This window comes from Eptesicus fuscus, chromosome 24, assembly GCF_027574615.1.
Source record: "Eptesicus fuscus isolate TK198812 chromosome 24, DD_ASM_mEF_20220401, whole genome shotgun sequence".
NCBI classification, from domain to species: domain Eukaryota; kingdom Metazoa; phylum Chordata; class Mammalia; order Chiroptera; family Vespertilionidae; genus Eptesicus; species Eptesicus fuscus.
Window position 1 is genome coordinate 5,406,481 of NC_072496.1, and position 26,928 is coordinate 5,433,408.

Sequence of the window (26,928 nt, forward strand, 5' to 3'; positions counted from 1 at the left end):
GCGGGACGTCAGAGGTCACCACGGTCCTCAGAAAGGGCAGCGAAGTGAAGCTCTGCCCTCGGGGGGGAGAGAGACCTACACAAAAGCTGGGGGTGGGAATGATGGAGGCAAATACGATTTTTCTTAAAAAAGGGAACATTGTTTTTGAAGACTTTGGATTTGTAGCCATTGATTAAATAGTCACCATGATATCTTTGTGTTTTTTTTACCCCCCTTTCAAAGAACTTGACTTTGATGCACAAAATAGCTTTTCTGAAACATTCAGAATTGTTTTCCTCCAGAGATTCCTGCAGTGACAAAGGCATTCATGGCCCTGGCCGGTTTGGCTCAGTGGATAGAGCATCAGCCCGCAGACTGAAGGGTCCCGGGTTTGATTCCAGTCAAGGGGTCGTACCTTAGTTGCAGGCTTGATCCCCGGTCACAGTCGGGGTGGGTGCAGGAAGCAACCAATCGATGTGTCTCTCACACATCGATGTTTCTCTCTGTCTGTCTCTCCCCCTCCCTTCCAGTCTCTCTAAAAATCAATGAAAACTATCCTCAGGGGAGGATTAACAAAACAGAGAGAAAGAAGGGCATTCATGCGTGTGCAGACGGGAACTCTGTGCAATTCGCATGACGTAAGATCGGTTTTCCCACTTGTGTCTCTGGTCAGAGTCTGATCACGGCCCATGAGCAGTTCAAGGCCACGCTGCCCGAGGCGGACGGCGAGCGGCAGTCCATCATGGCCATCCAGAACGAGGTGGAGAAGGTCATTCAGAGCTACAACATCCGGATCAGCTCCAGCAACCCCTACAGCACCGTCACCATGGACGAGCTGCGGAACAAGTGGGACAAGGTGGGCGGCGGGGGCGGGACCAGGGCCCGCGTGAAGCCGAGGTTGCGGGCAACATAAAAACCCGGCAGTGAGAGTGACTGCCTGATTTTGTATCGTTTACCCCAAATTTCACCGACAAGATATGCTCAATTCTTAAATGCCCTTCAGCAACGTCTGAGGCTTGTAAGGAAAGTAGAGGTGATTTTTCCTGAAGGAAAACCTGATACTAAGACCACAAGCGGAACTATTTTAAAACCACAGCTGAAAATTTGGTGCCGTCGGCTTGCCATTCAAGAATTTTCAGAAAACTGTTTCTGGGAACTGCAGTCCTCACCTCACTTGCTGCCTCAAATCCAGTGATAGTGAAAATAGCATTATTTGAGCTTTTTGTCTCATTCTTAAGAAAAATTTATTTTCGTGGCTAAAATCCAGCTCAGTTCCCACCCAGCCCAGTGTCCCTGACACACACACACCCAGCCCAGTGTCCCTGACACACACACACCCAGCCCAGTGTCCCTGACACACACACACCCAGCCCAGTGTCCCTGACACACACACCCAGCCCAGTGTCCCTGACACACACACACCCAGCCCAGTGCCCCTGACACACACACACCCAGCCCAGTGCCCCTGACACACACACACCCAGCCCAGTGTCCCTGACACACACACACCCAGCCCAGTGTCCCTGACACACACACACCCAGCCCAGTGTCCCTGACACACACACACCCAGCCCAGTGTCCCTGACACACACACACCCAGCCCAGTGTCCCTGACACACACACACCCAGCCCAGTGTCCCTGACACACACACACCCAGCCCAGTGTCCCTGACACACACACACCCAGCCCAGTGTCCCTGACACACACACACCCAGCCCAGTGTCCCTGACACACACACACCCAGCCCAGTGTCCCTAACACACACACCCAGCCCAGTGTCCCTGACACACACACCCAGCCCAGTGTCCCTGACACACACACACCCAGCCCAGTGTCCCTGACATACACACACCCAGCCCAGTGTCCCTGACACACACACACCCAGCCCAGTGTCCCTGACACACACACACCCAGCCCAGTGTCCCTGACACACACACACCCAGCCCAGTGTCCCTGACACACACACACCCAGCCCAGTGTCCCTGACATACACACACCCAGCCCAGTGTCCCTGACACACACCCAGTCTTAAGCAGGCATGGGTAGCAGTCAAAGCTAGAATGAGCTCTCCCTTTAGTCTCAGAGTCGGGACTTCCTCGCCCCTTCCTCTCCCTCTCTCTCCTCCCCCCTCTCCTCCCCCTCCCCCCTCTGCTCCCACCCCCACACTTTGGGCCATCATCTCATCTCTTGGTCACTCCCATTGGACCAAAGCTGGCTTCTAACCCCTGCTGCCCTTGGGCCCTGACAGGTGAAGCAGCTGGTGCCCATCCGAGACCAGTCCCTGCAGGAGGAGCTGGCCCGCCAGCACGCCAACGAGCGCCTGCGGCGCCAGTTCGCTGCCCAGGCCAACGCCATCGGGCCCTGGATCCAGAACAAGATGGAGGTCGGGCGGTGCCTCCGAGCTTTGCCCGGCGGGGGGTCAGTCTGGGGGGCGGGCGGGGCGGGGGCGGCAGACCTGCTCACCTGGTCCCTACTGTGCTTGTGCCCAGGAGATCGCCCGGAGCTCCATCCAGATCACGGGGGCCCTGGAGGACCAGATGAACCAGCTGAAGCAGTACGAGCACAACATCATCAACTACAAGAACAACATCGACAAGCTGGAGGGCGACCACCAGCTCATCCAGGAGGCCCTGGTCTTCGACAACAAGCACACCAACTACACCATGGAGGTACCTGCTCCCCTCTCCCCCGCCCCCCGCCCTCCACCCGTGCGCCTCCCTGGCTGTGACCGGCTCACTCAGGGGTCTCACCCACGCCTGCTCTTTGGTTCCTGTTGAGTCCTGCAAGTGCGGGAGGTGGAGATCTCTAAGTCTTTCCTCCACGTATATGAAAAGGCTTGTGACCCAGCCCGGCCGGTGTGGCTCAGTGGTTGAATGTAGACCTGGGAACCAGGAGATCATAGTTCGATTCCCAGTCAGGGCACATGCCTGGGTAGCGGGCTCTATCCCCAGTGTGGGGCGTGCGGGAGGCGGCTGATAACTGATTCTCTCTCATCATGGATGTTTCTATCTCTCTCTCCCTCTCCCTTCTTCTCTGAGATCAGTAAAAATATATTAAAAAGAGAAAAGGCTGTGAGGCCCAGCAGCAGTGCACCGTCACAGCAGGACTCACTGCATGCTTCAGAGAGAGGGCCCAACATCCCCTTCTACCAGCTGACCAATCCGATCTCCTGGGAGCCCCTGGGGTCATCCAGGGCCTTCCTTTCCTTGTGACAGGGAAAGATGTTTCTAGTGACAAAGAGACTGTCCATTGTATATTTTATCTACAGATGTCACTGTTAGAGCCCTGCCCTTGCTTCTGAGCATGTCCCACTACAGAACCTTGCAGAAAGCGGGCGAGTGGAGAGAAGCAGTGTAGGGAGGTGGGAGACAGCGCTGCTTCTCTCGCATTGGGCCCACTCTCCTGCGAGGAGGAGGCCGGGGAGGCCAGGTTGAGGCGCCGGAAGCCCCAGAGCTGACGGCTCCTCTCTCCCGGCAGCACATCCGCGTGGGGTGGGAGCTGCTGCTGACGACCATCGCCAGGACCATCAACGAGGTGGAGACGCAGATCCTGACGAGGGACGCCAAGGGCATCACCCAGGAGCAGATGAACGAGTTCAGAGCCTCCTTCAACCACTTCGACCGGGTACCTCCCCCTCGAGCTCTTTGCAAGGCAATACTGGGGACTTTCAGATACGCTCAAGATAATGCCCAGGCCATTTGCTTAAGTCTTCAGGCCCTACAAGGTCACGGGCAGGGGGTGGTGAATGCCAACGGAAGACAGCGACCCAGGTGAAGGGTGCTAAGCTCTGACGTTGCCCAGGCCACGTCGGCTAGGATTGTGTGCTGTTCGGTGCGGGTGACGTAGGGAACGCCTTTGTGCGTGGCAGCAAAGCTAGATTTGTTATAAGCAGATGTGTATCCTTAACAAAATGTGGTTCTAAAGACTTTTCCTCAGGAACTGTTTAGGTAAAAGCACCTGATAGAAATTTAACCTGTTCTTTTGCCATATAAAACAATTTTCTTTTTTAATGAACAAAATCGACTCTTAAAAGATATTTTAAGGAAAATGCACCAACAAAATGGTGATCATTTTCATCGTAAAGGCATCTAAAAAGTGAAGTGTATTTTGACTTCAATAGTATTGAGCAAAACCAATTCTCTGTAAGAAAATCTGGCAGGATTTGGGGTCGGAGGGAAAAGGAAAGATTTAAAATGACCAGGAAGTTCCGGGCCTTGAGGTCACAAGAGAGGGGGTGCCATTGAATTGGAGGCGCCCCGGGCAGCGAGGCATCCCATTCTGGACTTCGGGGCTGAACCTAATGGTCATCTCTGACAAGACAGGGTCTAGAGAGTAGGAAAGAGAAGGCCCGGATCTTAGGGAATGAACCCCAGGGAAAGGAGGCAGGAGCCCCAGGGAGTTGCAGAGAGTGAGGTGTCCCCAGCGGAAGCGCCGCTTTGGAGGCGGTTGCAGAGAAGGCCGGGAGGGTGCCTGAGGGCTGATGGCGTAGGTGAAAGAACAGACGTTCCCAGAAGAAGGGAGCCCCCAGCATTAGCTTTTGGGCCCAGGAAAATACCAGCAGAGAGCCGCTCTTTCATAATTGGCTGGGCCGAGTATAAAAGCGCTTTCCCAGCTTTAGTTTTTATTGTCGATGCCTGCCCTCTCAACACCCTCAAGGAAATCTTGAGCACAACCTGCACTCCCTCCCGTCACACCCAGGGCCTGGGCGGCCACCTGGTCCGGGGAGGCTGGGCCGCCCTGTGTCCTGCCCTGGCCTCCTCTCCACCGTGAGCGGCCGTGCGTGGACCCTCACAGGGTTTGTGCTGAGGCCACGTTGGACGCACGCAGGGCCACGCCTCGATTCCTCTCGGACCTTGAAAATAAAAACCGTCCTGGCCAGGCCTGAGAGTGGTGGTGGGCTGTGCTCAGCCGTCAGTGGGTGGCTGTAGTGAGCTGCTGACTGGGCATTTGCAGGGGCATTGGGCGCTTCCTTCCATTGCTTTCTTCAGTGTGTGGTCTTTCTTGTCTGTTGTCACTCCCCCCCCACCCCCCCCCACACACACACTCACACACTCATTCTTTCCCCTTAAGAAACCATTTTATAACATCCCTGGGTTGGCTCTGGTCTTCCTGTAAGTCAGTGGTGACCTTGACAGTGTCCTTGGCCAGCTCAGGTGTCCCCTCTCTTCCTGGATTTTGTTCCTCGGGTCAAGTAGAGTTGCTCCTCTGCCTCTAATTCCCGGCGTCTGTTTGTATCTGTCGGCAGAGGAAGAACGGCCTGATGGACCACGAGGATTTCAGAGCCTGCCTGATTTCCATGGGCTATGATCTGGTAAGCAGACGTGAGATTTCCCCGAGGTGATGTTTTGCTGAACTTGGGTATGTATTACAGGAGGTGACTGTAATATATTGGGGATGAGCCCATTTTCATTGAATAGGATAATCTTTCTGAAGGTCGCCTGCTACCCTACAAAAGCAATTTCACCGAACCAGAATCTATATTTGTATTCAGTCATTGTTCAGATATTGAGCTTTCCTGGTGATTTGTAGCAGCTTTATGGGGATATAATTCACTGTACAGTTCACCCGTTTAAAGTGTACACTTTTCAGTGGCTTTTCATATCCTGATGGTTCAGTGCTTTTCCCTCTGACATTTCAGGAAGTACAGAGGTTTAGTAGTGAATCCACCTAGAAAGTCCTGCACCCCCTGGGGCTGCGGTAGTGCCACTGCCCTCGCTCCCCTGGGAGCCACTGACGTGGGTTCTCAACGTGAGCCGCCCTGACTCCTCTGGGACCGTGAAAAGCCTTGAGAGCCACCTTCCAGACTGCATGTCCCTCCTCTCAGGTGTCACCTGGGAAAGGGCGAGCTCTCTCCCTGAAGTCTTAAGTTCAGGCCTGCAGGAGTGTGGGTCCCAGGGGGAGGGAATTCTGACCATCGGGAGCCTCAGGCGTAAAGCCACAGCCGCTGTTACAGTCACTGGGCAGAGTGACCTTTGCTCCAAAGACTGCAGGGGGATGCAGGGACACTTAAGTGTTCACCTGCTGCCCAGAGGACCCGGGGGGCCGCAGGTGAGAGCAGCAGGCCGGCTCTGTGCATGGCTGTGTGCTCTTGAAGCCAGCGTGTCCTTGTCTCCTCGCCGCAGGGGGAAGCCGAGTTTGCCCGCATCATGACCCTGGTGGATCCCAACGGACAGGGCACCGTCACCTTCCAGTCCTTCATCGACTTCATGACCAGAGAGACGGCCGACACCGACACCGCGGAGCAGGTCATCGCCTCCTTCCGCATCCTGGCGTCCGACAAGGTCAGCATGGACAGATTCCTTCCGCTTCTGCGTTTTCCTCATAAGAACAGAAGATAGTGCGATAGTAGTGCATGTTGTGCCACATTAGCATTTTCAGAAAGCAGCAGGTAGCCCAGCTGGTGTGGCTCTGTGGTTGAGCATCGACCCAGGAACCAAGAGGTCACCAGTTTGATTCCCGGCCAGGTCACATGCCCAGATTGTGGGCTCCGCCCCCAGTGGGGGATGCGCAGGAGGCAGCCAATCAGTGGTCCTCTCTCATCGATGTTTCTGCCTCTCTATCCCTCTCCCTTCCTTTCTCTTTCTTTCTCAAATCATTAAAAACATTAAAAAAAAGAAAAAGAAAGAAAGAAAGAAAGCAAGAAAGAAAGAAAGAAAGAAAGAAGCAGGTAAACAGTGGTGTTTGCCCAGAACAGAAAAAACACATTCTGCTCCTGAAATTTGTGCTTGGGCCTCACAGTGAGTTTTATGTAAGGAACCAAGAGTGTGTACCTTGTAGGGGTTTTTTTTGGTGCGTTTTACTGGTTCAGCCAGCAAACTTGAGGTCGCCGTATTTATCCCTCCCCCTGTGGTTCAGTTTGAGAAATACTGGTAGCAACGCTCCCGGTGGGAGACTGACCGCCCTGCAGGTGTGGTCTTAGGTGTAAGCTTGGTCTGCAGGTACCAGGCCCATGAGATGACCTGCCTTTAACCCTTTTGTTTTATTTTATTATTTTTTAAATATATATTTCTATTGATTTCAGAGAGGAAGGGAGAGGGAGAGATAGAAACATCAATGATGACAGAGAAACATTGATCGGCCGCCTCCTGCACCCCCCCTACTGGGGATCAAGACCGCAACCCGGGCATGTGCCCTTGACTGGAATCGAACCCGGGACCCTTCAGTCCGCAGGCTGATGCTCTAGACACTGAGCCAAACCGGCCAGGGCTGTATCCTTTTTTATTTATTTTTTATTTTTAAATATATATTTTATTGATTTTTTTACAGAGAGGAAGGGAGAGAGAAAGAGAGTTAGAAACATCCATCAGCTGCCTCCTGCGCACCTCCCACTGGGGATGTGCTGCAACCAAGGTACATGCCCTTGACCGGAATCGAACCCGGGACCCTTCAGTCCGCAGGCTGACGCTCTATCCACTGAGCCACACCGGCCAGGGCTGTATCCTTTTTTAAACTGAACCAATGCCAGCTGTGTATTAGCATGAGCACACCCGTTATAGGGTTTCCCCAACTGACTTGCAAACCCTTCTCTGTCTCTTGCAGCCGTACATCCTGGCGGAGGAGCTGCGGCGCGAGCTGCCCCCGGACCAGGCGCAGTACTGCCTGGGGCGCATGCCAGCCTACAAGGGCCCCGGCGCGGTGCCTGGCGCCCTGGACTACGCGGCCTTCTCCTCCGCGCTCTACGGGGAGAGCGACCTGTGAGCCGGACGCCGGCCCGCCAGCAGGGAAAGACTTGGATGAGCTTGGTTAAGGGAAGGGACAGGGCGAGATTTTGCAGCTCAGTAATGGTTTATGACATAGTGTGCTTCATCAATAGGTTTCTCTATTTCGGAACTGTTAGCTAAATGCAATGGAATATCAGGGTTTTTTGGTTTGTTTCTTTGCTCAAACAAAGCAAATTCCTTGAGTAGTATGAAATGAGGAGGATCTAGGGACAGAAGAAAAGTACAAAATGGGAATCCCAAATACCCAAGATTTGAGACCAGGAAGAAAAAATTTGGTAAATGTTTGATATCTTTAAAAATATTCTTAAGTAGGCTTATGTGATTATCGTGAGGGGAATATATTTGGGATATTCGTGTTCTACCTTCTCATCCAAAGATTAGCAATATTTAAGTACTATCGTTTCTTTAGTTGAACTTAATATTGTGAAACAGAACTTCCAGGGAATGGAACCAGACGACCCAAAATATCTTTAGTACTTAAAAATTTTAAAATAGAGTTTATAGTCAGCTCTTCGTTGTTTAGGACTATGCAGTCGAGGTAGTGGATTTCAATGCCTTATTTATCGTCCAAAGCAGAGACCTCAGGAATCACAGAAGCCGGTCTGCTTGCCAGAGAGGAAGACGTAGTCACTAGGAAAAATGAATGGGTTAGGATTACGTATTGAGTCCAGGTTTCTGTGCATTTCCTAGAGCTTGGTAGCACAGGTTTGGGAGAGATGACTGTAGGTAAGTGCTCTGTTTTTTAAAACAGGTTCCCGTAGCAATAGTTTATAACAGGACATGGTTCAGAGACCGACACCCAGATCGCTCACCAGGCCGCACTTCTTTACGCCCTTGGTTTTCTGACCTGGTCAGGAGGCGTTAGTAGGGAAGGACTCATTCTTAGCAGCCGTAGAGGTAAGAGCTCGCATTGCAGACCTTACATATTTGGGGGAATGCATCTGTGTAGTAGGAGCGACTAGACGTTCTTTTGCCAGCACTCAGCGTGCCGTCACCACTGTGATGGGGTGCCGAGCCCTGGGTCTGGCTCTCTCCACACCTGAAGCCCTGCCACAGAGGACAGACACCTCCTGCTCCCAGCATCCTCTGCTCTCCTGAATGTTCATCTGTTCCAATGTTTGGGCTGCCTTATGCTATAACTCCCCCTCTGTTTTTCCACCCTGTTGACAGCTTGTAGAGAAGAAGGCAGGAATTCTGTTTACATCTGAGTCCTTAATGATCAGGAAAGGGACTATAAACAAACAAAAACTGTTGCAAACAGCAATCCAAGTGTTGCTAGAAAAGCAGTAATGTGCCCGTTACCCCCCCCCCCCGCTTCCCCGCCCCCGTCTGCTTTCTCAGATTTTTGGTGGATTGCCACCAACAGCTGGAAATGTGATATTTTCCCTTTATACCTGTTCAGTAACTTCATACTTTTACTGCACTGGCCCATGTAGAACCCTTAACCTTCAAAAGTTTCATTTTAATTTGCTTCATTTTATTAAGTAGTTGGTAGGTAGCAAGTTCCTGAAATACCCGAGTCTCTGTGTGTAATGCCAAACACTTTGGGTGATATTTAGAGGAACTCGGACTCTCTACTTCCAGCAGGTGCTATATTCCAGCCATAAACATAAAGGGAAAACTGGGAAGTCGTTCTGCCTCTGAAGCCACGAGGGGGACTCGGGGTGTTTTAGGATGCGTACAGGTAGCTCAGCTGCCTAAAATGTTCATTGCAATATTCAGGCAAGAGAGTAGATCAGTACTATCTGCTACTAAATGAAGAAAGGAGATAAACTCTGAAAAACACTTAATAAACATGTTTATACTCTCATCTTAGAAGTTATTTTTATTTCTGAAGCTGAATTATCAATTAAACTTAATTTATAAAAGAAAAAGAATCCATGCTTTTTTTTTTTTTTTCAAAGAATAGCCCGTTTCTTTGGTTAACCACAAACTTCCTCACTTAAAATTGCCATCATATTTAAACTCTCCTTTGGGTAACTATTTGCCAGCCACAAAGAATTAGAAACTGGCCCGAGCCGGTTTGGCTCAGTGGATAGAGCATCGGCCTGTAGACTGAAGGGTCCTGGGTTCAATTCCTCTCAAGGGCACATGCCTGGGTTGTGGGCTTGATCCTCATTAGGGATGCAGGAGGCAGCCAATCAATGATTCTCTCTCATCACTGATGTTTCTGTCACTCTGTCCTGTTGGAAGCCGCCCATTGCCTTCACTAGCAGAGAGGTGTGGACGAGGAACCCGGAAGGCTGGTTAACCTTGAGGCTCTGGCAAGGGTCAGAGCCAAGCACCCACTGTCTGGTGGAGACAAGGGGAGCTGAAGCAACTTCCACCTTTTAGTCTTAGGTAATCCTTGCTGATGGGCTATCATCGAGCTGCTACAGGAATTGCCTGCCCAAGGGCTATAGGTGGATCCCAAACCTGAATAAAAGGGCCCCCAATTCCCAAGTTAATATTTTCTTGTCTAGTCTCTTTCATTTGTGTGCGGCCTCCTCCAGAACCCGAACCCTGAACCTGAACCCTGAACCACGCGGGATGTGGGGGGTATACACTTGCAACTGGCAGCCCAACATCGGGTAATCGCAGCTGGCAGCCCAACGTGGGGTACTCGAGCATTCCCCTTGCTTCCTCTCTGAAATCAATAAAAATATATTTTAAAAAAGTAATTAGAAACAGCTGGTTGGGTAGGGGATAAATTTGGGATGAGGAATTAAGGTTGATATAATTGGCCCTGGCCAGTTTGGCTCAGTGAATTGAGCGTTGGCCTGCAGACTGAAGGGTTGCAGGTTCGATTCTGGTCAAGGGCGTGTACCTCAGTTACAAGTTCAATCCCTGGCCCTGGTCAGGGCACATGCAGGAGGCAGCCAATCAATGTGTTTCTCACATCAGTGTTTCTCTCTGTCTCTCCCCCTCCCTTCCACTCTCTACAAATCAATGGAAAAAGTATCCTTGGGTGAGGATTAGCAACAAAAAACCCAGGAGTTGTCTGAAGGTCTTATCTCTACACAATGGGTTTGTGTGGGATGAGCTGAATGGGTGCAGGTGAAGGTTAGGGTGGGGAGTGGGTTAGCAGATTATCACCAAAATAAGATAATAGACTCTCCTACAGAGAGAGAGGAGGCTTTTTTGCAGTGTTCCCATCCACTACAGATGCATTTGTATTATTTCCCAGGGCTACTATAACCAAGTAGCACAAAATGGGTGGCCTCAAACAACAACAACGTGTTGTCTCACAGGTTTGGAAACTAGAAGTCCAAAACTAAGGTGTCAACAGGGCCTTTCTCCCTCTGACATCTACGGGGGAGCATCTCCGGTCTCTTCTAGCTTCTGATGTTTGCCGGCAATCCCCGGTTCCTTGGTTTGTAGGTGCAGCACCCCAATCTCTGCCTTTGCTGTCACGGTTATGTGGGCTCGATTATTAGTCTTAACCTAGGTCGTGAGTTGCTCTAAGACAGGTGGGGATGGGGGTGAAGGTGGGGGTGGGAGGCAGTTTGTCTTTGCATTCCCCTGTCCGACACACAGTAGGACTCAGTAAATGCTTTCTGTCTTTAAGTGGCCGCACACGCACCTCGCCCAGCACCAGGCTAAAGCGGGAAGCGCATAGCGCCTGGCCTTCCACTCAAGCCCCAGCTCTGAGCTGCACACAGTCGGGGGACAGCATTGCGGGACCAGCAGGGAGGGGTCAGGAGCGCGGGGTCAGCTTTGCGGGGCCAACAGCGCAGAGCCAGTGTCCGCTCCCCACACAGCCCATGCTCCATGCCGCCAGGCGGCTGCACTTCCGGATGCGAGTGCGGAGTTGAGCCAAGCTTCGCGAGGACCGGACTACATTTCCCAGAGAACCCTGGGGCGAGCCTCAGGCGATTGGTTGAGACCGACAGCTCAAGAGGCCGCGGAGAGCTCGCACAGACCAATCACAGCCCCGGGGCGGGAGCTCCGCGTGGATGATCGGCTGCGAAAGAAACACCGTCCTGAGGCGGCCGGTGCCAGCGCGCACGTCGTTCTCCCCGTGCCACGTCCGCGGCTCCCCGGCCCCCGGCTCCGTGGCGCGCCCCGCGCTGGCCGGTGTCGCTCTCCGCAGTGCCCTGTGGAGACCGCCCTGCTGCGTCCCGCGCCCGAGGCGGAGGAGCGGGCCCAGCGGCATGTCGCCCGCGCCGCAGGATCGCGCGCCCGCGGGTAACACTCGGCTCAGCCCGGTCGCGGGGCTGCCTGACGCGCGCTGGGGGCTCCGGGGCTCGGTGCTGCTTGCACCCATGACGCCCCGCGGGATTCCCGTGGGAGACGGCGGCGCCCGTGGGCTTTTGGAGCAGCCAGGGCGCCCACGTGTCTCTCCGTCCTCCCCGCTGGCACCCATCCCTCCCTCCCCCCTCCCCCGCCCCCGCCGGCTCCTCGTCCTCCCCTGCCGGCTCTTCGTCCTCCCCCGCCGGCTCTTCGGCCTCCCCCGCGGGCACCCCGTCCATCCCCTCCGGCACCCCGTCCTCTCTCCGGTTCCCGCCCTTTCCCGCCGGCACCCCGTGTCCATCTCCCCGTAGGCACCCCGTCCTTTCCCGCCACCAACCAGTCCTCCCCTCCGGCACCCTGTCCTCTCTCCGGCTCCCGTCCTCCCCCGCCCGCACCCCGCCCTTTCCCGCGGGCACTCCGTGTCCTTCTCCCCGTAGGCACCCTGTCCTTTACCGCCGCCACCCGGTCCTCCCGGCCGGCACCCCGCCCCGCCCCCCCCCTACATCTTTTATTGCATTAGGCCGTGGTAATAACTCAGTGAAAAAGTTTTGGGGCAGCATTTTTCTAACGTTGTGGAGCTATGAGCACATCTTTTTTATGAGCCCTCCTTACTCCCTATTGTGAATGGTTATAAAAGGACTCTACACCCTCTCTCCACACATCTTTTTCCCCCTTTCATTTTTTAATTGATTTTTTTTATTGATTAAGGCATTACATATGTGTCCGTATCCCCCATTGCCCCCCCTCCCCACTCTCATACATGCCCTCACCCCCCTGCTGTCTCTGTCCATTGGTGATGCTTATATGCGTGCATACAAGTCTTTTGGTTGATCCCTCAATGGAATACTACGCTGCTGTAAAAAAGAAGGAACTCCTACCATTTGCAACAGCGTGGATGGAGCTGGAGAGCATTGTGCTAAGTGAAATAAGTCAGTGAAAGATAAATATCACATGATCCCCTTTCGTTTTTTAAAGTCACACGTTCCCTTTCTTTAAAGCGGGCGTGAAGAAAAAATCCCTGCGGGTCGAGATCGAGGCCGTCCTGCGGGAGAGGATCATGGTCCTGGATGGCGGGATGGGGACCATGATCCAGAGGCACAAGCTGAGTGAAGAGGACTTCCGAGGCCAGGAGTTTAAGGATCACGCCCTGCCGCTGAAAGGCAACAATGACATCCTAAGTATAACTCAACCGGATGTCATTTATCAAATCCATAAGGTAACCTGTCACCACGCCTCACACCTTTTGACTTCCTTTTTTTTTTTTTTTTTAAATTGTGGCAAAATACATGTAAGGTAGTATTTAGCATCCCAACCATTTTTAAGTATACGTTTAGTGGCGGGCTGATGCTCTATCCACTGGGCCAGACCAGCTAGGGCAGCCTTGTCCCTCTTTCACATTGCTAGTTGCTAGTGAGACGACCACCTGAAGCAAATGCCTCATTATCTGTAGTTTCATGTACTCAGGGCAGAACACTGTACTGGGTGCTCTGGAGGATACAGACACTTGACACAGCTCTCAAAACTGTGTGTGAACTTGTCTGAGGTCAAATTCTGGGTTTAGTTATTTTCTTAAAATACATTTTTATTGATTTCAGAAAGGGAAAGAGAAATAGAAACATCAATGATGAGAGAGAATCATTGATCAGTTGCTTCCTGCACGCCCCCTACTGGGGATCGAGCTTGCAACCAGGGCATGTGCTCTTGACTGGAATCGAACCCAGGAACCTTCAGTCCCCAGGCGGATGCTCTATCCACTGTGCCAAGCCGGCTAGGGCCAAGTTTTGTGTTTGTTTACACCACCTGCCTTTCTGTGCAGGTCTTACATCTGTTTGCATCTCTGGCCTCTAGTGCAATGCCTTATGTTTAGTAACTGGTCAGAGGCTGTTTGGGGGTGATGGTGTTGAAAAGGCATGTTTGTTGTTGGGGGACAGGGATTCTAAAACTCGGCGTTGACATTCCTACCTCATTACAGGATTACTTGCTGGCTGGGGCTGACATCATTGAAACAAACACTTTCAGCAGCACTAGTGTTGCCCAAGCTGACTATGGCCTGGAGCACTTGGTAAGACATCCATTTTCCTTCATAACTAAGGTGTTTGTGAGCGTTTTTCACATTGCTAGTTGCTAGTGAGACGACCACCTGAAGCAAATGCCTCGTTATCTGTAGTTTGTGCTCAGGGAAACGGTTTGACTCGCTTCCGCTTATGAACACAGCAGCCCGTTCATTTTCCATTTGGCTTCTTTTATGGGCAAGTAATAATCCAATAAAAATGATGCTTATTATACAGTGACTTTCAATAAAGGCATAATGATTGTTTGTGTACACTATCTTGTGAGGCCTTTTTTTTAAAACTTCACCTGAGGATATGTTTGTTAACTTTTTTTTTTTTTAAGAGGGGAAGCGGGAGAGAGTGAGAGAGAAACATCGATGTGAGAGGGAAACATCTGTCAATTGCCTCCCATATGTGCCCCAACCTGGGTGGGATTGAACCTGAACCCGCAACCTGGGTATGTTCCCTGACCGGAAATCAAACCCTCACCCCCTTTGGTGCATGGGACGATGCTCTAACCACTGAGCACACCAGTCAGGGCTCGTGAGGCCTTTTTAAGTAGTGGGTGGTAGATTTGATTTCCTTTTTTTTTTTTTTTTAAATTGTGGCAAAATACATGTAAGGTAGTATTTAGCATCCCAACCATTTTTAAGTATACGTTTAGTGGCGGGCTGATGCTCTATCCCCTGGGCCAGACCAGCTAGGGCAGCCTTGTCCCTCTTTCAATTGTAGGCAGTGCTTTGTACATTTGTGCATACTTGCTTTTATTTCCTAGTGAGAGGGTTCTCGGACCTTTACCAAATATCAAGAGGTTAATAATCTACTGAAAGTTCAGAACCATCGCTCACTCACAACCATTGTTCGGCTAAGGAAGCCAGGGCCTGAAGAGGTTCTAAGGGAACTGCCCGGGCTGACAGTGACGAGCTGGGCCTGGAATGGAAGCCAGGCCTCCAGGGTCTAAAGCCTGTGCCTTTCCCATTAGTATTTGAACTGCATCCAGGGGTGAACCTGAGGCGGGGCGGTGAAGGATTAAAGAAAACAGACAAGAGAATACAGTTGGGGCCAGGTGGATCACTGGGCCTGGATGAGGAAACAGTGACACAGCCTGTAAGCCGAAACTTTATTTTACAGTCAGATCACACACAGCAAAACAAGGGCAAGATGTTTACAATGTTCTTGCAAGTCTCAAATCTGCTTCTTTCCTGTGGTTGCCATTCTCTGAACTCTATCAAGCTTTCTTTAGGCAGCACTTGCTGCATCCCCACCCCGCAGCCCACTTCCCTTAGCTACCTAGGACTGCAGGGTCAGACTATAAGGTCAAGCTTACATACAACCACAGCCTTTTGGCTCTCATTGTGCTGGGAGGCCTTTGCCCTCCAAGCTGGAACCTGTACGTGGCTTTGCCACAAGTCAGTCCGAGGCTTGATCCTGTCCGAACGCTGTAGCCGCTCTCCACACTATTCTTTTTTCTAAATCTCAAAACCTGTTGAGCGACACCAGCTTATTCTCTGCCACGCCAGAGGTCCAGAGATGGTCCTCCTGCCGCCTCACTCATGGTTTTGGGGGAAGAACCAAAAGCAGTTTCCAAAGATTCTGGCCTTTCAGGCTGGGGTCGCCGATGGGCCTTCTCGGCCAGGATTTCATTCAGACCTCAAATTAATTCACTCCCCATTTCCCTGCTGTGAGTGACATTGGGTTTTTAGAAGGTCTTGCGTTCCTTGTTCAGCTAAAAGGACAGGCTAACGTTTGCAGTTCTGTGCTAGGTCTACCGGATGAACATGTGCTCCGCGGCTGTGGCCAGGAAAGCGGCCGAGGAGGTCACTCTCCAGACAGGTGAGGAACGTTTCCCCTTTTTCACAAAGATGATCCTTTGGATAGTTTCAGCTGTAACCTGGTGACAGAAAAGGATTACTTACTGAAACCCTTTGAAGCCAGGCATGTGAGAATGCAGAGTGTTTTGGATTGGCCTGGTGATCATGTGTGTGGCTGCCCTATATTTCATCATTTTTCCAGTAGGATCCAGGACAGCCCATAACCAAATTTTGCAGTAAAATCTATGAACCATCCCTCTGAGTGGGAGGAAGACTATCCATAAGCCTCTTGTTCATTCAGGAGAGGTCGAGTTTTGTTGTCAAATGAATTAAGAGAAAAGTTGGAGCTTTTGTGCTTTTTGGATTTCAGAGTGTTGAACAAAGGATTGTAGCCCTGTATCCTCGGGAAATCTCACACCTTCTTGATTCACAACAAAAACCTGGAGCAATTCAGAGATTTCACACTTGCTTTTCTTTCCCAAAGGAATTAAGAGGTTTGTGGCAGGAGCGCTGGGTCCAACTAACAAGACGCTCTCTGTGTCCCCCTCTGTGGAAAGACCAGATTTCAGGAACATCAGTGAGTATTCGTCGCATACACTCATTGATCTCGAGCAAGTACTGCTGTGTTTTGGTAAAATGGGACCAGTAATACATCTGTCTCAGGGTTATTGAGACTTAATCCACATGAAGGGCTTACAGCACTTCCTGGAATATAGTATACGTCTCAAAAGAAAGTTAGCGGCTGTGTGTATGTTTTGTTGTGGCTTTTTTTTTTTTAAACTTGTTTTTGAATGTACTTGGTGTTGTGTTCTTTATCAGCTATGGAAATAAGACCGATCAAAATAAAGCTTTAAAATGAGAGGTTGAGAAATTATGGACACCCAGCCTTGGTCAATGAGAGAATAACCCACTAGACCCGTGGTCGGCAAACTGCGGCTCACGAGCCACATGCGGCTCTTTGGCCCCTTTAATGTGGCTCTTCCACAAAATACTATGTGCGGGCGCACACATACAGGGCAATTGAAACTTCGTGGCCCATGCGCAGAAGTCGGTTTTCGGCTCTCAAAAGGAATTTCAATCATTGTACTGTTGATATTTGGCTCTGTTGACTAATGAGTTTGCCGACCACTGCACTAGACCTCCAGTTTATCACAAAGCAGTCCAAACTATATAAACATATTAGCATTACAAAAATGATAAACTACCATATATAAGCATACTTGCATTGAGATTTCACAAGAGCATCTTAGAAATCTAGGTGAATTTCCTAAGCATGAGACTACTAAAAACAAACAATGGAACTTTCAGAGCTGCACAGTCATGATATGATGAATGGTGATGGGTTATGTGTAGATGACAAGTTCAGACAAGTGTGGTTTGTGCTTCCACACGTGGTCACCAGGGTGGCTCCCTCTGATGCTCTCGGTCTCAGTGTGACGGTGAGGAGCTCCCTCTTCCTTCCTTCCTTTTTTTTTTTTTTAAACATATTTTATTGATTTTTTACAGAGAGGAAGGGAGAGGGGGAGAGAGCTAGAAACATCGATCAGCTGCCTCCTGCACACTCCCTACTGGGGATGTGCCCGCAACCAAGGTACATGCCCTTGACTGGAATCGAACCTGGGACCCTTCGGTCCACAGGCCGACGCTCTATCCACTGAGCCAAACCGGTTAGGGCTCCCTCTTCCTTTCTCTCGCGCTGTGGAAGGTGAAGGAAGCAGATAGCAGCTTAACTCGCTGTTCAGGCCTCTCTGCTGAGCGGCCGGACATCTCTTTTGGTTGGGAAGTGAAGTGGGGAGAGGGATGGCCTCTCAGTGGGAAACAGAGAACTCAAGTTGTTTCTTGACAAAAATGTTACCCAGGCGTGATTGGACACTTTCCTTTGAGATTGAAATTGCCCACCAGGCAGGTGTTTTCTCTGACAGAGTTGGTGTCAGAGGGCAGGAGCCAAATCCACAGAACTGCAGCCTTTTATTCTGCCACAGAGAGGGAGAGGCTGTGACTCGCCCTGTGTGACACGTTTCCGTGTTACTCCTCACACTCATCCCTGTGAATTGATCAAAGCCATCCCCGGAAAGAACAGCCTGCCCTAGAGATCTCTAAAGTAGGTCCAGGGCTCAGGAAATCCTGGCTTCCTGCGCGCTCGCTCTTTCTCGGCTCACACGTGGGACGTGCAGACCTTGCGCAAGTGTTTAGGAGCAGCTGTGTTCCGTTTACTGGTTTAACTTCCATCACCGCCATATTTCTGCATTTGGCTTCTTACAAAAGGTGGCACTGTCGTTAAATTATGTGCTGTAAACCAGCAGTATTTAGTTCACAGGTGCTAGGCCCGAACTCAGCATATCCTGGCCATTCAGGGGATATTGACTGATATCCTGGGTGTGATTTATTTTTTGCAGCTTTTGATGAGCTCGTTGAGGCATACAAAGAGCAGGCCCAAGGGCTCCTAGACGGAGGGGTCGATATCTTACTTGTTGAAACTATTTTCGATACTGCCAATGCCAAGGTGAGTTAAGGGAGGAAAAGGGACAGGGTGTGGCGGGTGGGAAGGGAAGGGCTGTGATGAATCCCTAATGTAGTGAGAAGACAATGATAGCTATTTTTAAAAATAAATTTTTATTGATTTCAGAGAGGAAGCTGGAGGGAGAGATACATAGAAACATCAATGAGAGAGAATCATTGATCAGCTGCCTCCTGCATACCCCCTACTGGGGATCGAGCCCGCAACCCAAGCATGTGCCCTTGACCAGAATCGAACCTGGGACCCTTCAATCTGCAGGTGGACGCTCTATCCACTGAGCAAGCCAGCTAGGGCAGTGATAGCTATTTTTAAAGATAAATGAAATTCCTTTGTTCCATTTTATTCTTGACTAATTCTGGCGCCAGTAGCATGAAAAAAACTTCAAGGGGTTATCTTTTAAACTTTTTTTTAGAAATTTATTTTAAATTATGAAAGTAAATATTTTCATGTATAGCTACGCTATGTGCATTTATGCATAGGTAATAAATACATAACATGGTTCTAAATTCAAAAGAGTCATAAATGTATGTAATACCCTTCCACCTCCTATTTCCTGGGGACAACTACGGTCACCAGGGTCGAGTCCTGACAGGTATCAGCATGGGGGTGTGTATTCCTGACATGTGTGCAAAGGTACATAGGTATATGGAGTGGAAAGTAAATGTCCTTATGCCTGTGCTTCTTACTTGTTTGTTTGCTTATTTAATTTTTCAATTACAGTTGACATACATTATAATATCAGTTTCAGATGTACAATGTAGTGAGTAGATACTTATGTAACTTACAAAGTGATCCCCTCAATAAGTCTAGTACCCACCTGGCACCGTACGCAGTTATTAAAATATTACTGACTGCACTTGACATCCTGGTTACTATTTTATAACTGCCAAGTTGTACCTCTGAACCCCTTCACCTTACTCATCCCCACAACTCTCTCCCCTCTGGCGACCGTCAGTTCATACCTGATGTGTTTGCACAGTGTATCTAGCGGATAGCTCGCTACAAGTGACATTGCCAGGTCAGGGGATTGCGCATTGTTAGTTTTAACCTTTTGCACTCGGATGTCAAGTGTGACTCGACAGGGTTAGCATTAGAATAAAGGAATCGAGAAAAAAGCAAGAGAGTGCCAAGAGAGTGTCAATTAGCTTCCTGGAGATGTGCTCTTTTAAACCCCTGTCAGCGAGCAGCACAGGTTTCTCACGCCCTGGCTAACACCATCTAGTGTTACACTTTTGGATCTCCTCCAATTTGATGGGTAAAAAATGCTTCCGTGCTGTAGTTTTCATTTTGTATTTTTCTGACTAGAAATGAAATAGAGCATCTTTTTGAAGTTTTACAACCATTGACATTTTCTCTCCTGTGATGTGTGTTCTGTGCCTTATTTCTGTTGGACTTTTGGTCTTTTTTATTGTCTTTCCCTAAGGAAATCAACCTTGACAGTGATGAGTAACTAATATTGTGTCCAGTTTGGTGTTTGACTTTCTATGTGGTCATATAGTTTTGTTGTTGTCTTTTATTTCATTTTTTTAAAAATATCTTTATTGATGTCAGAGAGGAAGCGAGAGAGAGAGAGAGAGAGAGAGAGAGGGAGAGAAACATCAATGATGAGAGAGAATCATTGATCGGCTGCCTCCTGCATGTACCCTACTGGGGATCGAGCCCACAACCTGGCATGTGCCCTTGACCTGAATCGAACCTGGGACCCTTCAGTCCACAGGCTGACGCTCTATCCACTGAGCCAAACCAGCTAGGGCTGATTTAGCTTTATAATGGTATAAGAGAATTTTAAATCTGTATGGTTGGATTTAAAGATTCTGGCTTTGTGTGTGTGTGTGTGTTGTGTGTGTTGTTTTTTTTTGGTGGGGAGAGAATTATATTTGCAAGGGCACTCCCCATTCCAAGGTAAGGAGTTAAAAAAGGTCTCTTTTTATCCCTAGTACTTTACATTTCATCAAATGTTTAATTGTTTAAATGTTTTGGAAGTAAGACCATAGATTCAGAATTAAAAAAAAAAAAAAAAAGAGACTATTATGTAACTAACAATTTGTACTTAATCCTTCACCTTTTTCACCCATTCCCAAACACTCCTCCCATCTGGCAACTGTCAAAAGCCTCCCCAGAAAAAGAGGTGCACTTGTGGGTGCAGCCAGCAGACTCCCCCCCCCCCCCCCCCGCCCCCGCAGGAGTAATGCAGGAGGGAGTGCTCGTCCCTGGGGAGGTGGCGTCTGGGTCTTCCAGGTAGACCAAATCCCCACTCATTTCACTACCAGGTGCCACGTGGGCTCCTCATCCCATCTCTGTTGCTCTGGGTTGGGGACCCCTCCGGCTTCTCAGCTGCCGCTGCACCTGGGTGTGGGTGCTGGCCCTTCCTCCCAGTCCCTGTGGCTTCCTCTGTAAATCCTTGGTTATCATGTTTCAGCTCAGCTCCCTTCCGTGGGTTATTCAGGCTGATTGCTCTGTAATGGAGCTGGAAATGCCGTGGGGCCAGGAGCAGGTGAGTGGAGCTCCCGCCTCCTCGGCAGCCACCTCGGAACCCGCTGATGTTCTCTTTCCCTGACAGGCAGCCTTGTTTGCACTCCAGAACCTTTTTGAAGAGGCGTACGCTCCCCGGCCCATCTTTGTAAGTCTAAAGTGTTGATTTTGGTTTTTATTAATATTGTCATTTGAGGGTAGGGTGTTTTTTTTTTTTTCTTGCATAGAACTACTGATAGTATCTTTTAGGAACCACTTACTTGAAGTTTTCTGTTCACCTCCCTCCTACCACCACCTGGAGACACAACGATTCTAGAAGTGGTTGATGGAAGGCAAAGCGTCTGGCTGAATTGTGTCCTGGAGCCAGAGGCTTAGGGATGCTCTCCCCTTAGGGCCCTGAGGGAGGGGGGTGGCCTTGTATGCTGGCTGTGAAGTTCCCTGCCCTGAGGACAGCGGATTGCCAATTTATTAATCAGTAGGCAGACCCACCCCAGAGTCCTAAGGCTCCTTGGAGAGAATAAAATAGAATCAAAACTAGGGCCGTGTCACAGCAGGAGGCTCAGGGAAAGGCTTCTCTAGGGGGACGATGTGTGAATTCCCATGCTGCTCTCTGCTCTAGTCATGGCTTTTGCCTCCCTTTTCCTCGCGTCCCTGCCTCCCCAGCTCCCCCCTCGCTCGGCATCTGGCATCTCGGTTCTGACCATTGTAGAAAGCGTTGCCTGTGAGTCCCACCGCTCTCTTCCCGGTAAAGGAGCACCGGAAGTCAGCTTGCTCCTCGTATTCTGGCCTTGTGACTGAACCCTTCATTCGCGTCTGTACTGTTGACTGAATTTGCTTTGTTAATTCAGATTTCGGGAACCATCGTCGATAAAAGTGGGCGGACGCTTTCCGGACAGACAGGGGAGGCGTTTGTCATCAGTGTGTCGCACGCAGACCCACTCTGGTGAGTCCTTGTTCTTTCCCGCCTCCATCCCTTTTGGGGGGCGTCTTCCCTTATAGTGTCAGGTTGTGCCTGTTGGTTATTCCCCATTTACGGGACAACCAGGAGCAGTCTAGCTTGGAATAAGACGGGGATTTTAAAGCTCAGATTTTTATCTTTAAAATTAACATGGCTTTTTAATTCTATTTGAACATATCTTTAAAAAAAATCGTAATGGTTTAAATTACATACTGTGAGTGAATGGAAGCTCTCAGAATATAGCTTTTCCTCCTGTACCTGCTCCATAAATGTGCTATTCATTTCTTCTGTCCAAAAGCTGTGCTCACCCTTTCTCTCATTCTCTCTGTCTCTGTCTCTCTTTCTCTCTCTTTCTCTCTCCACTCACCCTCTCCCTCTCCTGGCTTCTTATTAGCTTTTAAGACTCACCTTGAGAGTCCTCTTTGGGGAACCTGCCTTCTCTTACCAGCCCAGGCTGATGGTTCTCTCCACCTTCAAGATTCTGGCTGGTCTAACAATCAAACAGACATGAGACAGGTTAGCAAGAGAAAAGGACCAAATTTAATACATACGTATGTGTGGGAACCCCGAACCCCGCGTGCATGCGTGAGCGAGTCAGACACAGAAAGGAAACGGTCACAGAAGACGCTCTGAGCTGCGGGTGAGCCAAGGTGCCCGGGGCTTCAGATGCTCATTTCGGGATGATGACAAGAGCAGATGCTTAGTAAACATGTTAGTCCTGACATGTATGTGGGTCAAAAAGAAAACAGTCCACATACCACAGAAGCGCACCTTGGGGTGACTAGCTCTGAGCCCTCCCACCCCGTTTCAGTTGCTGAACAAAAGCACTAAACATAGCATTGATGTGGCTTTGTTTGCAGCTGCATAAAAGTGCTTTGAATCAGGGATTTATTACCTGCTTGGTTTTAGGTATATTCCTTTACTCTACGCATCAATATTTTGAATAGAAGAGGATGCTCCTGTTAACTTCTTTTTTGTTTTTACAGCATTGGATTAAATTGTGCTCTGGGTGCAGCCGAAATGAGGCCTTTTATTGAAACAATTGGAAAATGTACAACAGCCTATGTCCTCTGCTATCCCAACGCAGGTGTGTATTTCAAGGGAACTGCACAGGGGGAAATCCAAATACACGGACATGCGTGGTGGGGTAACAGATCTTGATAGAAGAGCTTGTTTTGTAGGTCTTGGTATATAGTTAACACTCAGTAGGATTTTCCTAAATGGAGAGTATCAGGATCTAGCCCACTGTTTTTCTTTAGACTTGAACGAACAGTTTGGCTCAGCCTGAAAGCTTCAGAATTGGACAGAACTTGGAGGAATGCAGCCTCGTCCCGTCACTGACCAGAGCCTTGCTTTGGATGCCAGAGCTTGCTTCCACGTTTGGGGGGGAGTGGGGGGACAGTGAGGAGCGCAGAGCAGGAGAGGGAGCCTGCTTCTCCTTCATCCCTGTGTTCACAAAGAGCAGGCGGGGAGCCTGGTGTCTTATACCTCTTTCCTTTCTAAAAGTTAGGACTTCTAGTTTACTGCATATAAAAATTACCAAGAGATTTGTAGATAATTGTCAAACTACCCGGTGACATTATGGTAATTCATTTAGGTTAGCCAGATTTCCTGGTGACTGTTTTTTGTTTTGTTTTTTAATATATTTTTTTTATTGATTTCAGAGAGGAAGGGAGAGGGAGAGAGATAGAAACATCAATGATAAGAGGGAATCATTAATTGGCTGCCTCCTGCATGCGCCCTATTGGGGATCAAGCCCACAACCCGGGCATGTGCCCTTGACCGGAATTGAACCCGGGACCCTTCAGTCTGCAGGCTGACACTCTATCCACTGAGCCAAACCAGCCAGGGCCCTGGTGAATGTTTTTGAGCACTGCTTAGCTACTTAGGACTAAAAATAATTTCCCAGCATTTTTTTCTCCAAATGTATACATTTTAACCCACAATAAATTTTATTTCTCACCAAGAGCAAGATAACCGGAAGGGGATAAGAGATAAAATAGGACATTGGATCATTACATACTAAAGTCTTACTTGGGAAAGTTATTTGAAAGCAGACTGGTTGTGTTTTGGTTTTTTAATGGCATGCCTGGTGCTCATTAGCTTCAAGGGCATAGTACTCCCCCAGCCTCAGCCCAGCAGCTGGGTAACGAAGGACTTTCCTTTGTGGGAGGTGGCGGGGAGCGGGGGACTCTGTCCCACACAGCAGTGATGCTTTTCTTTCAAATGGAGAAGAAATGGTGGATGTCTGTCTTCCTCTGTGACTTTCGTTTTTGGCGTGGTGTCTTCATTTACTGTGTTTAATATTAGGAATTATTTGTGATTGCAAGTATTTAATTATAATGCTCCATTTAGTTTAAATATAAAATGTCCTAACTCTTTAACCTAAAGCCTTTACAAATACAGTAATGGTTGCAATACCCTTTCTCAGGTCTTCCCAACACCTTTGGTGACTACGATGAAACTCCGAGCATGATGGCCGTGCACTTAAAGGTCAGGAGTCCTCTTTCACTTGGTTGTTAAGAGATAGGGAAATGACATTTTAGATTTAGAATATGTAGAAGCAGATTTTTTTCCTAAATAAATTCCAGTGTATGCACTATAATGAACAAGAGCTTAGTTATTCCAATTTAAGATGGTGGCGGTGGAGGGAGCGGCTGGCTGTCAGCCTCCTCCTCCCCAGATGGTACTGGTGGCTGTTGGGAAATTCCCAGTGAGGCCCAAGTGAAGCTACTTGAACTTGACTCTCTTACAGCCCTCCCAAGACTCCTTACTGCCTATGATCACCCCCTTCCCCCCATTCTCCTTCCCTCCCGTATACCTCCTGTCTGAGAATCCTATACTACCCACTACCTAGGTCATGAGCCCATACTACCCACCAACCACCCTATGACTAACCCAGTCTTTTCCTCGTTCCTTGAATCTGTAGCTTCTGGCCCACTGACATTCTCTCCTAAACGATTTCTGACTTAATTCTTACAATTTTAATACCTTACGTAGGTGCTCTCATCGGTGTTCAGGCTTCTCAGTTGCTCGACTTCCCCTCTTGTCCTGCACACTAGCCTGTGGTTAAACCCCAGACCCACACTGACCTGTATGCAGCCATTACCCCCTGGAGTTGTTGGAGGACTTGAAATATGACTATTGTGACTGAGGAACTGAATTTTTAGTTCTTTAAAATTTTTAATTAATTTAAATTTAAGAACTTTATGTGTTATTTGAAAATGCATGATCTAGTTCATAGTCATTTAGCGTAGCATATGGGCAAAAAATCTTTATTATGATCAGAAAAGCAAATAAACATTACATTTAAAATGGGATAAAGAATTTCATAGTGTCTGAACTGCTTTAACGTAATACCTGGGGCATTAAAAGCTTTTTATCTAGAGTTAAGTGTTCCTAGCTCTCTTTTTAATATAAAGTTGGTTACTCAGGAAATGTAGGGTTTTTTTCTGCTGAGTGGGTAGTGGTGAGTTTAGAATTCAGATGAACTCCCTAGAGCTTTCTTTGCCTGAATGCAGGGCTTTGCTATGGATGGCTTGGTCAATATCGTTGGTGGATGCTGTGGTACCACACCAGATCACATCAGGTAACAATCACCTCTCAATATTTTCCCTTTTGGCCTGGCATGCATTGTGTCCTCTTCAGATTCGTGTGTTGGGTCCTAACTCCCCGCTCCTCCACTGTGGCTGTGTTGGGAGATAGGGACTTTATAAAGAGGTAACTAAGGCGCCCAACGCAGCCACACACAGCAGACTGGGCAGGTTCAGAAAAGCTAGGTTTAGTAGTTCATTTCCTGCTCGACTGAGAAAACGAGAAGGTGTAATTGCTGCTGCACATTTGGAACTAGGTATGTAATTACGAGCATAATTGTGCTAAATAGACTTAATTTCATAGCCGGAAATTAGTTTAATTTTATTTGATCCTGAATTAATGGGCATGGTGTTTTCTCTTTTAACTCAGGGAAATTGCTGAAGCTGTGAAAAACTATAAGCCTCGAGTCCCACCCGCCACAGTGTTTGAAGGGCATATGTTATTGTCCGGTGAGTGATCAAGACATGGTTTGTATGCTTTCAGAAATGGATCTCTTCTTGTTTCAATGTTTTGGTAACAAGAAGAAAACTATTTAGATGTGATTTTTAAAAAGAATTTATGTGTAAGAATGAAAGAATCTTTTTTTTTTTCTGATTTGAATTTCTTGTGCTGTCTCTAAATTGCTTTAAAAACAATCTTCAATTAGATTTTAAAAGAATGACATCAAACATACTCTTTTCAGTTGTTCTTTATAAATTGCATACTTGTGAAGAATGCAGTTTGAAAATCGGCCACTTCACATGCATAACAGATCAGAAGTGCTTTGTGCCAGATGCTGTTAGGGCTCTGATGAGGATCTCCTTAGCGTTTAAAGCTCTGCCCTGCTGCCTGCCCTGTAGCCTCAGGGCTTGACCTGGGACCAGAGATCCCCTGAGGCTGGTAGGGGTGGGGACGAGGCTGTGTCAAGGTCATTATCAGTGGAAAGAGAATCACAAGCCCAGACTAGGATGAAATGGTCCCAGTTGGCGAACAAAGACTCATCTGTATTCGTTATTTTCCTCCTTCGGATCTGTCTCTTCTTCAGCCAGTGCTTTGGCAAAGGACTCAAAAGCCGTTTTATTAACCACAAAAGCTATGATTGTTGGTCTAATTTTATGTTTGTCTATGTATCTAGTCTCATTTTTACAGTAACATTATGGGACAGATACTTGTACTGACTTCGTTTTATAAGCTCAGAGGCTGTGAAAAGTCACCCGAGTTGTTCACTGAGAGGCTGGGAAGGGCTTGAACCTGGGGCTGGCTGTCCCCAGAGCCGCCTGTAACCCCTCAGTGAGATTCCCTCTCCTGACACAGTAAATATGAGTAGAGCAAAACAGTTCAAGACCTTTGTTGTAGTATTACTTCATAGTGTGTGTTGCTTTTCCCTCAGTGTAATATATCTGCATTTATTACCCAATGTTGCCCCTAAATCGGCCTATAGCAGGGCAGATGTTATTGCCCCTTGGCAAATAAAGGGGCAGAAGCCCCAAGGGGCTGTGCCCACAGTCAGCTCCTGAGTGTGAACCTGCCCAGGAGAACCTGCCTCGCAGGCCTCAGCCTGGGCTCTTCCCGGCCCGGTCAGCCTTGCTGGCTGCGTGCTGGTGTTTGGACTTGGATGGGAGAGACGGGAAA

At 48.9% G+C, this 26,928-nt stretch overlaps 2 protein-coding genes across 3 annotated transcripts in view; both read left to right on the plus strand.

Moving 5' to 3' along the window:
- ACTN2 (actinin alpha 2) overlaps nt 1–9,008 on the plus strand; it is a 44,328-nt gene extending 35,320 nt beyond the window's left edge. For both annotated transcript variants that reach the window (XM_008149787.3, XM_008149786.3), the window contains exons 15-21: nt 653–835; nt 2,229–2,363; nt 2,470–2,649; nt 3,458–3,604; nt 5,226–5,291; nt 6,103–6,261; nt 7,520–9,008. In XM_008149787.3, coding sequence (XP_008148009.1) covers nt 653–835; nt 2,229–2,363; nt 2,470–2,649; nt 3,458–3,604; nt 5,226–5,291; nt 6,103–6,261; nt 7,520–7,678 — 1,029 coding nt within the window. In that variant the 3' untranslated portion in view covers nt 7,679–9,008. The remainder of the gene's footprint in view (nt 1–652; nt 836–2,228; nt 2,364–2,469; nt 2,650–3,457; nt 3,605–5,225; nt 5,292–6,102; nt 6,262–7,519) is intronic.
- A 2,622-nt stretch (nt 9,009–11,630) lies between these two features.
- Nucleotides 11,631–26,928, plus strand: part of MTR (5-methyltetrahydrofolate-homocysteine methyltransferase) — a 44,292-nt gene continuing 28,994 nt past the window's right edge. The window contains exons 1-12 of the mRNA XM_054713013.1: nt 11,631–11,868; nt 12,912–13,129; nt 13,886–13,975; nt 15,728–15,797; nt 16,260–16,352; nt 18,172–18,278; nt 20,854–20,913; nt 21,614–21,708; nt 22,710–22,810; nt 24,155–24,216; nt 25,245–25,312; nt 25,687–25,766. Of these exons, the coding sequence (XP_054568988.1) occupies nt 11,637–11,868; nt 12,912–13,129; nt 13,886–13,975; nt 15,728–15,797; nt 16,260–16,352; nt 18,172–18,278; nt 20,854–20,913; nt 21,614–21,708; nt 22,710–22,810; nt 24,155–24,216; nt 25,245–25,312; nt 25,687–25,766 (1,276 nt within the window). The 5' untranslated portion in view covers nt 11,631–11,636. The remainder of the gene's footprint in view (nt 11,869–12,911; nt 13,130–13,885; nt 13,976–15,727; nt 15,798–16,259; nt 16,353–18,171; nt 18,279–20,853; nt 20,914–21,613; nt 21,709–22,709; nt 22,811–24,154; nt 24,217–25,244; nt 25,313–25,686; nt 25,767–26,928) is intronic.